The 15,996-nt window shown below is 36.5% G+C and overlaps 2 protein-coding genes across 2 annotated transcripts; one reads left to right on the top strand and one right to left on the bottom strand.

The window, feature by feature from the left end:
• The first annotated feature begins 1,874 nt into the window (after positions 1 to 1,874).
• On the top strand, positions 1,875 to 12,386 carry LOC135116078 (probable cleavage and polyadenylation specificity factor subunit 2). Its single transcript, XM_064033289.1, is given in 14 exon segments — positions 1,875 to 1,991; positions 1,993 to 2,033; positions 2,535 to 2,694; positions 4,623 to 4,728; positions 4,990 to 5,235; positions 5,502 to 5,560; positions 5,562 to 5,693; positions 5,877 to 5,901; positions 5,904 to 5,986; positions 6,127 to 6,227; positions 7,189 to 7,272; positions 7,963 to 8,107; positions 8,269 to 8,389; positions 11,336 to 12,386. Coding segments are annotated over 14 exon segments (1,470 nt in total). The 5' UTR covers positions 1,875 to 1,883; the 3' UTR covers positions 11,395 to 12,386.
• A 932-nt stretch (positions 12,387 to 13,318) lies between these two features.
• On the bottom strand, positions 13,319 to 14,952 carry LOC135116102 (uncharacterized). The gene is made up of 3 exons (XM_064033313.1): positions 14,327 to 14,952; positions 14,042 to 14,152; positions 13,319 to 13,532 (listed from the first exon to the last, which is right to left on the bottom strand). The coding sequence occupies exons 1-3, from the start codon at positions 14,456 to 14,458 to the stop codon at positions 13,410 to 13,412; spliced, it is 366 nt and encodes a 121-aa protein (XP_063889383.1). The 5' UTR covers positions 14,459 to 14,952; the 3' UTR covers positions 13,319 to 13,409.
• Positions 14,953 to 15,996: the final 1,044 nt, after the last annotated feature.

Below are 15,996 nucleotides of genomic sequence, written 5' to 3'. Positions count from 1 at the left end.
TTCATTAGATGAGCGTGTATCATGCAAGAGTATATTTTGAAATGGTCTTCTCTGCTGATTTGTGTTGATGTGCTGTTATTCATTGTGGGGATGTTGTTTGTCTTTGTTATCTGGGAGTATGATGCTGTCTCCTTTTCTTCCTCTCTCTTCATCTTTATTACATCTTTTCTTATTTTGCATCTCATAGATAGTGTTCTGTGGTTTTCTCCACAATTGATGCATTTTTTGCTCTCTTTGTTGCATGATTTCCACGTGTGCCCTTCCTCGGCACACTCGGAACATATTTTATATTCTTTATGCTTTGTACAGTCTTTTGTGGTGTGAGATTCTATCATGTAGCATCTGAAGCATGTTTGGATGTGATAAAATTTATCTTGCTGGATTTGGTAATGTGGAATTTTCATGGAAAAAAGCTTTAGTCCATGTTCTGTAGCTTTAGAGGCATAGATTGCCTGAGAGAATGTTATTTTAATTGTTTTAGAGTTAGGGAACTTGAAAACATTATCAATATTGCCTTCCAGGAATGAATTTTGAGTATACAATTCATTTAATATGTCGTCTTCAGAGTTGTTGTAGATGTGTGCATTAACATTAAAGGCTATGACTGTTTTCTTTGCTTTCAGTTCTGGTGGTATTACTGGATTCATGTCTTCTTGGGAAAATTCTTCCTTAATCTTGTCCTTGAATATCTTTTCTTGCTCTTCATCTGACGAGACGATGATGAATCCATCTTGGACTGGAATTATGTTGGTAGGGAAGACATCATTGTTGCTGAGTATTGTTAGGAGAGTGTTCTTTCTTCGTGGATCTTGGCTGTTTGTTGTTTTTATTTTTACTCTCGCCATTTTTCACATGATAAAAACAATAATTCCTATAAGGGGGCCGAGGCCCGACAAAAACCCACAGCTAATAAATGGATAGAAAAAAAAGAAAGAGAAGGAGCCTGCCTATGTGGGGCAGTTTAGTCACCCAGCTCCTAAAAGCTGTCGTAATGGCCCTGCCCCACGACCTAGCCCTAGCAGAGATTTCCTCTGAAGGAGGGGAAAGGAAATATCAAGTTGGAGGTAAAGAGGGAGGCTTACCCAGCAGCCTTCTAAGCCAGAGCCAACAGATCCACCTAGTTACCGAGGGTCACTCTCGGGAACGTTCTGGGTCCGCTCACTGCAGTCTGGCAAAGAACGAAGCTGGGAGCAAGGAAGGGAAAAGGGAGGATGGCGAGGAACCACAGGGCGAGCTCTCAACCGGACAGGGAGAGCTCCGGTACACAGTGGGACCTGGGAAGGCAGCTGGTGTTCTTCCGTCTATGATCACCTAGCTCCTTGACTCGGTGGCGAGTAAGTACGAGGCGGCGAGAGCTGCTGTCCAGCACTTTCACTCAGCGTCCGAACGGTCTGCGTGCCGCTACTACCGTCTCCTGCCTCTGCTGGTTTATTCACAAATTTTCCTTACTCTTATTACAAATGTAGAAAATAATACTCAAGTTTCTTAAGTATCTATGCCTTTACACATTAAGGAAAAACTAAATTAACAAAACAATCACTTCTTGGAATAACTAAAATAATAATGTAACCTATTCTCCTCCCTTCATCTTAAATGAATAATGCATCTCACTGTATAATAAAATAATGAAACTTGTCTCTTTGAGTAAATATAGTCCTCCCTACAGAACATCCGTTCTCTCTTTCTCTCTCACCTTCCGTTTTTTCCTACTCCCACAAGCTATACTATGCGATTATGTAACAATATATATATATATATATATATATATATATATATATATATATATATATATATATATATATATATATATATATATATATATATATATATATATATATATATAATTTTAATGACACTTGCTTTTATTTCAGTGTGAATTTGAGATGACATCCATTGTAAACTTTGAGGGTATTTGGGGTGTTGGGAAAGAGACCCCACACTGCTACCTCCTCACAGTGGATGACTTCACCTTCCTCCTTGACTGTGGGTGGGGATGAAAAATTTGACAAGGACTACTTGGATCGTCTGACAAAGTGAGCTGAGTAAAGGGTTGATGTTTGCTTGTTTTGTGGCTCAGTTATAAATATTCATGTTAAGTTGGTCTTGCAAAACATTAATGTTCTAAAATAATTCATCTTTGTTTTTTAAGAGTTGAGGACAAAAGAAAATAAGTTTTCATCAGAGGACATTATTACTGGAGTGTCTATTTATAATTGCACAGGAATGTACATGGAGAGGAAAAGAACAGAAACCAGTTGATGGCTTTGAAATATAATGGAAGAAATGTCTTGTTGTGTGTTATATTTATGAATGTTACATGTATGTATATTGTACAAATCATGGTATGTACGGTTTGTGAGGTTTACCTTGGAAATGAAAGATAAGAGAGCTGTAGGTAGGAAATGGCAGGTTGATCAGGTATTGTGAACATAAGGATAGTAGTATTGTGTATTTATTCATTTTCATGAATGTTATGTGGCTTAGAACAGAAGGTATAGAAAATGCTTATCTCACACAAACTTGCTTTGTAACAGAGTCCTGCCACGTGTTGACTGTGTCCTCATCTCCTATCCTGACCCGCTGCACATGGGGGCTCTGCCATACATGGTAGGGAAGTGCCAGCTCACCTCTCCTGTGTATGCCACTGTCCCATTGTTGAAGATGGGCCAGATGTTCTTGTATGATTGATATCGGGTAAGGAATTGCCCATGCTGGTGACATAACCTGAGGCGATATATATATATAGCTGCTGCCTTACAAACAGGTTCCGTTCTGAGAAGTTCTTCATAAGTTAATTTGCTCATAAGTCTCCTTTGTATTACAGTATACAGTATTGCAATGCGTGGGTTAATCTTGAATAGCTCTAGATTTGGACATAACAATATAGATGTAAATGAAAGGAAAGAAAAAAAATTATATATATATATATATATATATATATATATATATATATATATATATATATATATATATATATATATATATATATATATATATATATATATAAATTTGTAAAAAAAAAGAAAAAAGAAAGAAAAGAAAAAAAAACATGCATATCAAAAGCCAATTTTTATTTTGTGTCTTTAAATTGTGTGGCTTGATAAATACTGGTACAAACTTTTCTTTAAAAATTCTATTGTCTTTATCCTCTCAGTTTGATCATATCATCTCATTATATTCCTTTTCACATATTCCACCACTCCACAATTTACCTTATTTGCTCAAGGACTCACAACTCATCTCTCATACACACTTTCATTACTCTCATCTCCCATATTCTCACTTCATATTCCCCTCTTAGATAGGTAACTAATTTCTACAGCACATCATCTTTATTATTGTGCTTTATTCCATGTCTAGGTCTCTGATCCAAATGTCAGTGTTTGCTGGAGAATAATATTCCTTAAACATTTCTTTATATCCATAGGCATCCTTCATGACTCTTGCAAGTGATCTTATAACATGCCACAGTACTTTGTCTCATTTCTCCATACTCCATTTTTCCCTGTTTTTACTTAGCACTGTTCCCAGATACTTAAACTCACTCACCTTATCCATTCTCTACCATCCCATAACCACCTCACATCTTCCCACAGCTGGCACACTCACTCTATAAAGTATCCCAAAGTCACACACCATCACTTCTCTTCTTTCAAATACCATCTCGTTACTTTCCCCAACATTCATCTTCACTTTGTCTCACACACATCTCATGGATTAATTCTCTATTTGCTGAAGTTCGCTTTGACTCTGCTAGTAATAGTTTCATCTATAAATTGACATGTTACTACAGTCCATCCCAATCCATTCTGTTTCAACTTTGTACTAACACTCCTTTGAATTTCACTTCGATCAATAATATTAAACAGTCTCAGAAACTTCTCATATCTGTCTTACTCCTGCTTCTGTAGTAAAACTGTCTCTTAGCTCTCCTGCTACCTCCACACTTGCACTTGTATTCCTATAAAAGCCTTAATTCTTTCTAGCAACTGCCTTTCTACTTTTTAAACCTCAAGAACATCCCAGAGGGCTTCTATATTCACACCATCTAATGGTTTTCCTAGTTCCATGAAAGCTGCAAGCAACTTTTCATTCCATCCTAAATACTTCCACATTAACATTTTAATTGCAAAATCCTGAGCCACACAAGCATTTTGCTTCATGAATCCTCCCTTTTCCTCACTGACCCTCACCTGAGCAACTTTATTAATCTCTCAGTCAGGTCTCACCAATGGACTTTTCCAGACACACTGAGAAAATTTATCCCCCTATAAGTATTACATTATTTGCTACAACCTTTGCCTTGATACATAGAGAGTACAATAACTGCCTTCCTTTACTCATCCGGTATTTCTCCTCAGTTACATGAGATCACATATTAGAAGCATCCAATCTGGTACCATTTCATCTCCTTGAACATTTCTGTAGCTGCACCTTTGCCACCCTTTAGTCTAGCTTTCAGTTTTTTTTTTTTTTTCCACCTTCCTACCAGTTTCTTTGCATAACCACTCTGCTTCCATACTAATACTAGATAATATTGCCTCTCCTTATTGTCATCTCGTTCATTAAATGATGTGTATGTATATATAGAAAGTGCTTATAATGAATTTTATTTGCTGCAGAGTCACCATAATTATGATCTGGTTGAGCATTTTTGTCTTGATGATGTGGATGCTGCATTTGACCTCATCACTCAAGTCAAGTACAACCAGAGTATACCCATGAGAGGTAAGGAACACACACACACACACACACACACACACACACACACACACACACACACACACACACACACACACACACACACACACACACACACACACACACACACACACACACACACACACACACACACACACACACACACACACACACACACACCTGTATTTTATGAACACTTCTTACAACTTGTATGAGTGGAATATATAGGCTGAGCAGTTGATATATTTACTATTCCTGTGACTCATAGTATGTTCTTATCTGCTTCAGGGAAGGGTATTGGCCTCAGCATCTCTGCCCAGCCTGCAGGTCACATGATTGGTGGTGCAATTTGGAGAATCATTAAGGATGGGGAAGGCGACATTGTGTATGCAGTGGACTTCAACCACAAGAAGGAATGTCACCTTGGAGGTTGCAAGCTGGACAAAATCAGCCGGTCCTCATTGCTGACCACAGATGCCTTCAACTCATCCTACTGGCAGGAACGGCGCAGACACAGAGACGAGAAACTTGTGGGTGAGTGATTTCCTTCTTTGACTTGTAGTTAAGTTTCCCAATGTGAAATATTTACTTAAATTTAAGTATCATATATGACTTAATTACATGAAACAAGATAGAGTAACAAATCTTTAGTTAGTGTTTTCCATTATTCCTGTTTCTTGTTCTGAAGTGTGTGATTTATTTATATTATAGAATACATGTAAAAAATACCGTACTTGCCCTTTGTGTCAAGCATTCATTCTAATTTATTACCATGAATGCATTTGTCTCCTTATCTCCAGCCCAGCTCCAGGAGACTTGCTGTAATGGAGGCAATGTCCTGGTGGCCACAGACACTGGTTGGTGGTCAAGTGCTGGAGATGACACACATGCTGGAGCAGATGTGGAACACCAAGGAGAGTGGGCTATCAGCTTACTCATTGGCTATCCTCTCCAACACTGTTTACCATGTTATTCACTTTGCTAAACAGATGGTGGGTGACTTCAAGCAAATACCATACTGTTATGTTCTCTCACTATAGAGTAACTAATTAATTGGTTTTACAGTTTCATAAAATCTTGCTTTAGAGTCTACTTCAATATATTTGTAATAACTTTTAGTGTATTATATTTTTGCAGTATAATAATGTTGCTAACCTGAGATTGACATCTTTCAGATTGAGTGGATAAGTGAAAAGTTGACACTCTGAGAACCAATCCATTTAGCTTCAAGCACCTCAAATTTTGTCACAATCTCATTGACCTCAGTCACCTCCCATCACCAAAGGTACATATCACCATGTATATACAGTGTATACAGCCTTCCAGAATGCTGCCATGATCCAGCTTGCAGAAGTGAAAAAAAAATTAACATATTACTCTTTTTTCATCTCCATGTATAGTTATTGCTGTCTGTTCTTTTGTCAGGTTGTATTAGCGAGTTTCCCAGATCTCGAAAGTGGATATTCTCGAGAGTTGTTTGTCCAGTGGGCCACCAACCCCAAGAACACCATAATTCTTACATCAAGGTGGGCATATGTCATCACCAAATTCAGTAGCATACTGAATCCATGTGGTATGTACATATTTACTGATAAATCCTTACGAACTCCTTCAAGATCCGTATTTGATGGCTCATAAGATGCACCTAGTTTTGGCAGACATTGAAGTGAAAAAAAAGATTTAAGCTCTGAATATGAAGTGAAGGATTTCACACGACATTTGAAGACTCTCACATACATTTAGATAATTATTAGATCCCAATATTTTGCATTTAAAAACTTTAATATTTGCTAGTAGCCTCATGTACCAATCCTGTTCTGAGATATAAACATGTACCATATAAACATGTAACATATGGCGTTGGCAGTGACTGAGAGACTACAGGGGTAATAAAGTTTGTTCATAAGTGTTAAAAGATAGATGCAATTTTGATTGTATGAAAGTGTTTCTTACCTCAAGGAGTAATGGCATCACACTGTAAAGAACGCAGTGAAGCTTGCCTGTGTCACCGGGTTCAGCGCATAACCGACTGCAGGTTTGTTTCGGTACGTGCAGTGCGTGGTGCATGGTCACTTAGGCAAATTCTTCCTAATAGGTGTCATTCTATGTGAATTGCCAGTAAGTATGATCTATTATATATTGTTACCTTGAAAGAGAAAGTTGTTTTGTGGTGTAGTACCAATAATCACTTTGTTTACATGTGCAAAGATGTCTGGGGTTTGATTTTAGAACCTCTGTTGCATAGACTTACCACCAGCCACTGCCTGAATGCTGAACCTTAGCCTCATAGGATGCAGGCTCATTTCCTGAGACTTTTTTTTTTTTGAGAAAAGGTGCATCTTATGAGTCATCAAATATGGTATATACATCTCATTCTTTTAGACTTTTATTTTTTGTAAAATGTATGCTATCCCACAGTATTTTGGAATACTGTATTAACTTTCTTTTTTGTGGCTAAATGTTTCTATATATTCTTCATGCACACAGGACAGGGCCAGACAGCCTTGCCAGATGCCTCATTGATAATCCTCAGATCAGAACCTTCAGGTTGCTAGAGAAGCATTGGGTAAGGTAGGAGAGACCAGAGCTGGATGAGCACTACAGGCAAATAAAGGGAACAGCAACAGCAACACCAGAGGATCAAAGAAGAGTTAGTCAGTCAGCTCTGCCATTATTTCTTTCAGTGCTATCATAAATTCTGTTTGTGTTATCAATAAGAGCATATGACTCAAAAGCCAACAGAAAATTACGAGTTTTATTAATCTGCAGTTTGATGAGGTGCCATTATGTGACTGATACTGATGCATGTTGATGTGAAAACTTCCTTTCAAACTGAAACAAATTAAACCAAATTTGATACTGATGCATGTTGATGTGAAAACTTCCTTTCAAACTGAAACAAATTAAACCAAATTTCTGAACTTGTAGATTATAACAATAACAACCTTGAAAGTTCTAGAAATCCAAACAGTTTTCCTGTATTGTGTCACTGAGAATTCCTTGTCACATAGTCAATAACAAGTGGGTTCCTTACCCATGAAACATGGGATTTTAAAGTGCCTTAAGTCTTGATAATCCATATTTGTTGTAAAAGGCAAATGAAAGGATGAAGGAAGAGAATCATGCACTTACCATATTTTAAAGTTTTTACTCTTCTTAAAAACAAAGAAAATTTTTTTCTTGGAAGCTGCTTTGAGTTTTTGGAAAGGCATGTTTTATGAATAATATTGAAAGGTACTGATGTGGGTAAATTGTTTTCAGGGTGGAGTGCTCAAGTGACAGTGAGGATGATGAGGGTCTGCAAGCAGGGAAACATGATATCATTGTGCTACATGAGAAAGCAGGCAACCAGAGCATGTTCCAGAGCTGCAAGCACTACCCATTGTTTCCTTACCATGAAGACAAGGTGAGAGATGTGTGACTGTAAATGTATTTGGAATATGTGAAGGTTAATGAAGTAGTATTTTGAGTTTCATGCTTGTTGAATTTATTTGATCAAAAGTTGTAGTGCCAAAGTGGGTCCTACAAAACCAATGCTGCTCGAGGAATAACACAACTCTCTGACAGGTGAGAGGAGATGACTATGGGGAATTCATTAACCTGGAGGACTTTGAGATCAGTGGCCTGAAGGAGGAAAACAAGGAGAATATTGACCTACAGATTCCTTATGATGATGATGACATGATGGGTGAGGCCTTATTGATGCAGTGGATTTCCTTCAGTGTATCCAATAAAAATGCATTTTTGCAAAATATTAAATGATTTGTTCACTTACATATTTATTTATTTTTTCCATTCTATCAGCTATTTGGTATTCTTTTTTTGTATTATATAAACTTTCACTTATTAGTTATTTATATCTTACTTGTCACTGAAATAACTTAATGTAGCAAAATGTGCATTATATTGTCTAGTATTGTTGTTGAATGATTTTATGCTGCTTTTTGATAATTATATATATGTATAGCGATGTTTTTCTTTTTCAATGTTATTATTATGCATGGAAGAAGTGAAAATATTGTTGCTGGTACATGTTGAGTGAGAGATGGTGAGGTGGAAATGTGTTTAAGAAAGTTGTTTTTGAGTGTACAATGATATGATAAGGGATGTAAGGATTGTTGATTGAGTGATCATGGGTTACATGGATGTGTCTAGAAATGTTATTGGATGACTGATGTGATAGAAAACTTTTGTTACTATAATATAGGTGTACAGAGCTTGTCAATTAATTAGTCTGCCCTGGATCTGACTGACCAATTCAGTATAAAATTTTGCTTCAGTCTTAAGAGGGACATAAAATCATGCCAATGCATCATACCACCAACACAGAGTAGTGTAGTGGTTGGAGCTTCTAAACCCACCAAGCAAAACCCAATCAGCTGTTGTCATGGCATTTTGTTCTGTATCTTGCCCTATTGCTCCAATCCCTCTTCTGGATCCCCCTAAGCATTTTGCCTCTGCTAGTTTCGGGGATCTGAGGAGGTATTTTGCTGATTTTCCTTGGAGTGAATACTGCTTCCATGTCAGAGACCCGTCTCTGTGTACTGAGCGCATAACGGAGGTGATAGTATCTGACATGGAGACGTACATTCCTCACTCTTTTTCTCAACCTATACCTTCCAGACCTTGGTTTAACGCAGCCTGTTTTTGTGCTATACATGATAGAGAGGTGGCCCACAAAAGGTACTTGAGCTTTCCTTCACCAGAATCTCATGCACTTTATATTTCTGCCCGGAACCATGCCAAGTCTGTTTTCCAACTAGACAAAACTCCTTCATTAATAGAAAATGTCAAAATCTTCCAAGATCTAACTCTGCTTGTAACTTCTGGCATCTAGCCCAAAACATCTCCAATAACTTTGTTTCTTCTTTCCCTCCTTTATTTCAACCAGATGACACCACTGTTATCACATCTATCTCTAAAGCTGAATTCTTCACTCAGACCTTTGCTAAAAACTTTACCTAGGATGATTCAGGGCTTGTTCCCTTCTCTCCTCCACCCTCTGACTATTTCATGCTTCCTATTGAAATTCTTTGCATTGATGTTTTCCATGCCCTCACTGGACTAAGCCCTCGAAAAGCTTATGGACCTGATGAGGTCCTTCCTACTGTTCTCTGAAACTGTGCCTCAGTGCTTGCACCTTGCCTAGTCAGACTCTTTCAACTCTGTCTGTCATCATCTACCTTTCCTTCTTGCTGGAAGTTTGCTTATATTCAGCCTGTTCCTAAAAAGGGTGACCATTCTAATCCCTCAAACTACTGTTCTATTGCTTTAATTTCCTGCCTATCTAAAGTTTTTGAATCTATCCTCAACAGGAAGATTCTTAAACATCTATCACTTCACAACCTTCTCTCAGATTGCCAGTATGGGTTCCATCAAGGCCACTTTACTGGTGATCTGGCTTTCCTTACTGAGTCTTGGCCATTCTCTTTTTGAGATTTTGGTGAAAATTTTGCTGTTGCCTCAGACATATCAAAAAGCTTTTGATAGAGCCTGGCACAAAGCTTTGATTTCCATACTAGTCTCCTTTGGCTTCTATCCTTCTCCTTGTAAGTTCATCCTAAGTTTTCTTTCTGATCGTTCTATTGCTGTGGTAGATGGTCACTGTTTTGTCTCAAAAACTCAATTCCTCTATCTATCAACTCGACACAACCTTCCAGATAACTATCCCCTCTTCTTCAATGACACTCAACTGTCCCCCTCTTCTACACTGAACATGTCTGTCCTTTTCTTATAATCTAAACTAGAAACTTCACATCTCATCTCTATCTAAAACTGCTTCTGTGAAGTTAGGCATTCTGAGATGTTTTTGCCAGTTTTTCTCACCCCCCCCAGCTGCTAATTTTCCACAATGAGGACATAGTCATATATATAAGTTCAAATTATATATATATATATATATATATATATATATATATATATATATATATATATATATATATATATATATATATATATATATATATATATATATATATATATATATATATATATATATATTTATTTATTTATTTATTTATTTATTTATTTATTTATTTATTTATTACTATAGTCTAAAGCAGCCTTTTTCAACCTCAGTATCCCTTATAGTCAGGTCTGGGCACTTGAGCACCCTTATCCCTGACTTAACTCTGGTTACATTGACTACAGTTGCATTAACATAGTTGAAAATGAGGTTCAAGTTTATCAAATAAAAAAAAGTAAAAAAGTATCCCTCCAATACTTTTGTATTTCTCACAAGGAACACTTATATTGTTTTGCAATATATGCAGCATTTTCCAACACCACCAAAAATTGATCATAGCATCCCCTTGTGGTGCTAGCACACCAGGTTAAGAAACACTGGCTTAGAAGTTAAGATTGTATATAAGTTTTGGAATAGTAATAAGTAAATAATGATGGCAGGCATCCTGCAAGATTGTTAAGAGGACTTATGATCAAGGGCAATTAAAAAAGGTGAAAAATAAACATGCTGGGCACCACTGAAGGTGTCATTCTCTAAAGGACACAACCCAAAGGAATGTCCAAAGTTATGAGAAATGTCTCACAGTTGCCTATAGCTTACTATATTTTGTTGCATGCTCCTCATTGACTTACAAGGCTGCAGAAGTAACCTGATTTTCTTTATTTGCAGCAAGACTCTGGCAGTGTGTCCCTGGGGGGACACTTCCTGCTTCCGTCAGGAAAGGATGAGTTGCTATTGTATGCAAAGTAAAGGCCAGTGAAAATTTGGAAGAGTAATTTTGTTTTTGTTGTCAGTTCACCAGCTCATTTTTCTGGAAGTAGAATTGTTTCTGGCATTTTTTAGAACCCTTAGCAATACTCTTTTTGGGGTTCCAACCTTCCACCCAGCAACTCACTCCTTCATGCACTACCATATACGGTGGAACCTCAGTTTTCGTGATTAATCTGTTCAAAAAAAATCTGATGAAAACCAAATGTTTAAAACTGAACCAATATTTCCCATAAGAAATAATGTAAATCCAGTTAATCCATTCAAGACACCCAAAAAATATTAACAAAAATACAGTTTATAGAAAATAACTATAGTTTTTACATACAGAAAACAATGAGAAATAAATATAAATGACTAATGAAATAGATAAATGAACATTTAACATCATTTTTACCTTTATTGAAGACTTGTTAGCGTATGGAACTGATCGTTGATGTGGACTTCCTGTACATCCTGGCGAGATTGGACATGCTTATGCCACTTTTGTATTATGCTACAAATTCTTTCTTGAATTCTATTGTGTTTCTCGCCTTCTTTATCAAAGGATTGGCGCTTGGAACTTTTTTTGGCCCCATGGTGGCTATTTAGCAATTGCACTCAATAAACAAGCACAAAAAATGATGGATTGTTAGAACATTTTTTTGGATGAACGGATGGGGATGATGCTCACTCAACAAGAAACAATGGCAGACGGAGTCACGAACACATGGAATGCATTGTGTCGGCCCTCGATTCCAGGCAATGAGTGGCTGAGTCATGCCAGTGGGTGGACGGGTTTGATATGGATGTACAAAAACTGGGACAAAATTTTGATGAAAAAAGTTGTCAAAAACCGAATTGTGTGAAAACTAGGGCATGCAAAACCCAAGGTTTGACAGTACCATTGTTTTATAGGACAAAGCAGCTGCATGGTGTGTTTATGGGAGGAAATGACCCTGACTGCCAGGCAATGTACTGATATTCTTGTGTTAGTAAGTTACACTATATGTTCAGTGAAACTTTATATATATATATATATATATATATATATATATATATATATATATATATATATATATATATATATATATATATATATATATATATATATATATATATATATATATATATATATATATATATATATATATATATATATATATATATATATATATATATATATATATATATATATATGTGTGTGTGTGTGTGTGTGTGTGTGTGTGTGTGTGTGTGTGTGTGTGTGTGTGTGTAAGAGGGTTTCTGGCTGAGGGCAAAAAAAAAAAAAAAAAGATAGAAATGCCAGTTTCTTACATAGTCCAATATCAAATCCAAAATTGCATTGTGAAATATCTTGAAAGAGTAAGTGATTGGTAGGACATGCAGAGTTTACCAGTAAAAGGGATGAAAGACTGAGAATACTGGTTGACTTCTGAATCAAAAGAGGTGGATAGAATATGAGCGAGAGAAAGTAGGTCTTGTGCAGTGAGACAACAGGAGTGGAAGAGAGACATGCAGTTAGCAAGGTCAGAAGAGCAGTTACCGTAGCTTGAAAATAGTGATAGAAGGCACCTAAGAGATGCAGCCTGACAGTGAAAAGGGAGAGGCTGAAGACAGTAAAGTCATATGAAGCATTCATTGTCCATGTATGGGCAGATAAGACCCTTTGGCAGAGTTACCAGCTGGTGGAGTGAGAAAAACTGGCAGAGATGGCTGAGAACACCTAACTTGATGGCAACAAATGAGATCTGAAATTTCCAGTTCAGATTTTTAGTAAAGGACAGAGCAAGGATGTTTAGTGTAGAAGTGGTGGACAGTTGGGTGCCATTGAAAATGAAGGGATAGTTAACTGGAAGGATGTGTCAAGGTCAGGGGTGAGCACTTGTGAAATGAACACTAATGTGGAGCTACTACAGTTATATAGCTTTAAATACAAAGAAAATTTGATGCAATTATTGTGTACATATTGGATGAATAAACAGCTGCAGAGTGTTTAGAAAATCATCTTCATGGCAGCCTGAGAGATAATATCCAAGAATTCAGTTAAGGCAATGAGGGAGAGGCCAAGGTAGGCACCACCAATGCCTCCAATGTTGCTCACCAGAGTTGCTAAATCCTGAAAGGCAAAAAGGCTCAAGTCATTAAATATATATATATATATATATATATATATATATATATATATATATATATATATATATATATATATATATATATATATATATATATATATATATATATATATATATATATATATATATATATATATATATATATATATATATATATATATATATTGAAAGAAGGCCATATTGTATGCAAGTCTTTATATATGTACTTTACTAGGTTCCACTATTGAAGGTGATAAATTTTGGTAATGCTTCCATATATTTTTTTTTTATCCAGGAAGATGATCATAGTATCATGTTTATTTCATTAGATTCCTGGATGGTATTTTCACTGGTTAGAGCTGATGACTGGGAAAAAGATGATTAGAAAAGTGCAAGTTATTGTATAAAATTTGTTGAATATCTGTCTACTGTGACATAACACAAATCACTACTATAACACATGTACATATTGCTGCCAGATTTAGTAATTTTCTTGGCTCAGTATTCATATTACCTCATATTTGGGTCGTTCAGCAACTAAGTGTTTTTCCAGTGTGCTGTAGAAAACTTGCAGCACTGCCACTCCGATGGTTTTACTTATGTTGTGTGTCTTGTAGAAATTGTTCTGAAATAACAAATAACAAAACTGTGCTGAAAATGTAGATGTATTCTGGTATATATGAGAAGAATGGGTCTTGCAGGCACCACACTTCTATAACTGCACATAAATTTGTTCATTGGCCAAGCACATGAATGAAGAGAAGTTCTTGGTGTGTGAATGAAAGTAAAAGCAACAAACCTCAAAAGTGGGAGTTGGGAAGGCTGCTGTGGTGAGTGTGAGGTCGAAGGTGGTGACTCTGAGAATGATACAGGCATCTGTTACAATTTGCAAACTACAGGGAGGCGGTGCACATACTTTTTTGCTTTCCATTTTCTACACTTTTTTGCAGGATTACAGAAGTGGTTTTTATCACAGAGGGGAGCTCTGTTTAAGGGTTACAAAATACAAGTTCCCTAGAATATATTGATGTCTTTAGAAAAAAAAAAAAACACTGAACAAGATTACATTCACAAAGGGTATATTGTTGCTTTGTAGCACAGGAGATAAGAACATAAGAACATAATAAATAAGGGAAGCTGCAAGAAACCACCAGGCTTACACATAGCAGTCCCTGTACGAAATATACCTACCTATTTCTACCTATCATTCCCATCCATAAGTCCGTCTAATCTTCTCTTAAAGCTCCCCAATGTCTTAGCACTAACAACTTGATTACTGAGTCCATTCCATTCATGATGGACTAAGTTTAAAATTGAGGCAAATGATGGTGAAAGGGGAGAGTAGAGAGTGACTAAAGTGGTTAGGCGTTATTTACTTATCAGCTGTAGGGGTAGTAGCACTGGCAGAAAAAAATAAACAAATAAAAAAAATTATAAAGTAAGAAATAATAAATAAATAAAAATAAATAAATAAATTAATTAATAAGTAAATAATTAAAGTGGCAGTAGTAGTTGTGTTGTATCAGTCTCAACAATTACTATTATTATAAATATGTATATTCACTATTTCATATATTCATCCCACGTGTACCATGGCCAGCTAGCCCTTTCTCCACCTCTCAAGGGAATTTCACATCCACTTCCAGTCCTTAGGGATAACAGCTGTGTACATATGTTCGTCTTCCTTCTTCTACTTCTCTATCTCAAGGGAATTTCACACCCACTTCCAGTCCTTAGGGATAAATATCAGCGATCCACTTAGCTCAGATAAATAGTCGGGATGGTAGCGAGCTCTCAGTTCAGACAGTCTCAGTCAGTCAGAGTCAGTCAGTCACCCAGTCACAAGTAGTCAGTCTTGGTCTCTCACTCAGTTCCGCTCAATCACAGTCAGCTGTGAGAGACGCTGGTCAGTCATCATTCATATCACTTCAGAGAGAGAGAACAATCAATCGTCATGTTACAATTTCGCCTGGAATCCAGCGTGTACAATCAATCATCTATTAAATCAAGAAGAACTCATCATATCTTTTATTCGCACACATCATCTATATCAGCCAACTACCCACGACCTCCAAGCTACCAGAATCAACACTCTTACTACCGGTCCTCCACGTTACCAAGCATCATCAATATCGGAGCAGCAGCGGCAATTAAATCAACCAATACAAGTGGTAGATCAATCTAGTCCATTCATTCTTCATCATCTTAGAACAGAGGTGACAATAAATTCTAGAACAGTGTAAAATAAATAAATAAGTAAATTTATAATAATAATAATAATAATAATAATAATAATAATAATAATAATAATAATAATAATTAATACTACCATTGATAGTTTCCCCTTATGGCGGGAGGGAAAGCCCGGTCATACTCTTAGGTCATGTTAGAAAAATATTGCCACTGTACTTCCTGCTTACTGTAAAACATGACTTGAAAGGACAGAGTTCCTATTGAAGTATTTGTACT

This window comes from Scylla paramamosain, chromosome 30, assembly GCF_035594125.1.
Source record: "Scylla paramamosain isolate STU-SP2022 chromosome 30, ASM3559412v1, whole genome shotgun sequence".
NCBI lineage: Eukaryota > Metazoa > Arthropoda > Malacostraca > Decapoda > Portunidae > Scylla > Scylla paramamosain.
The sequence above is the reverse complement of the archived record's forward strand: the minus strand, read 5'-3'. Positions and strand labels throughout refer to the sequence as shown.

Coding starts and splice junctions, on each gene's coding strand:
- LOC135116102 (XM_064033313.1), bottom strand. CDS start 14,458: ATGGAAAGCAAAAAAGTATGTGCACCGCCTCCCTGTAGTTTGCAAATT. Junction 14,153..14,326: donor TCCCAACTCCCACTTTTGAG/GTTTGTTGCTTT, acceptor TTGTTATTTCAG/AACAATTTCTACAAGACACA. Junction 13,533..14,041: donor CTGAACGACCCAAATATGAG/GTAATATGAATA, acceptor TTTGCCTTTCAG/GATTTAGCAACTCTGGTGAG.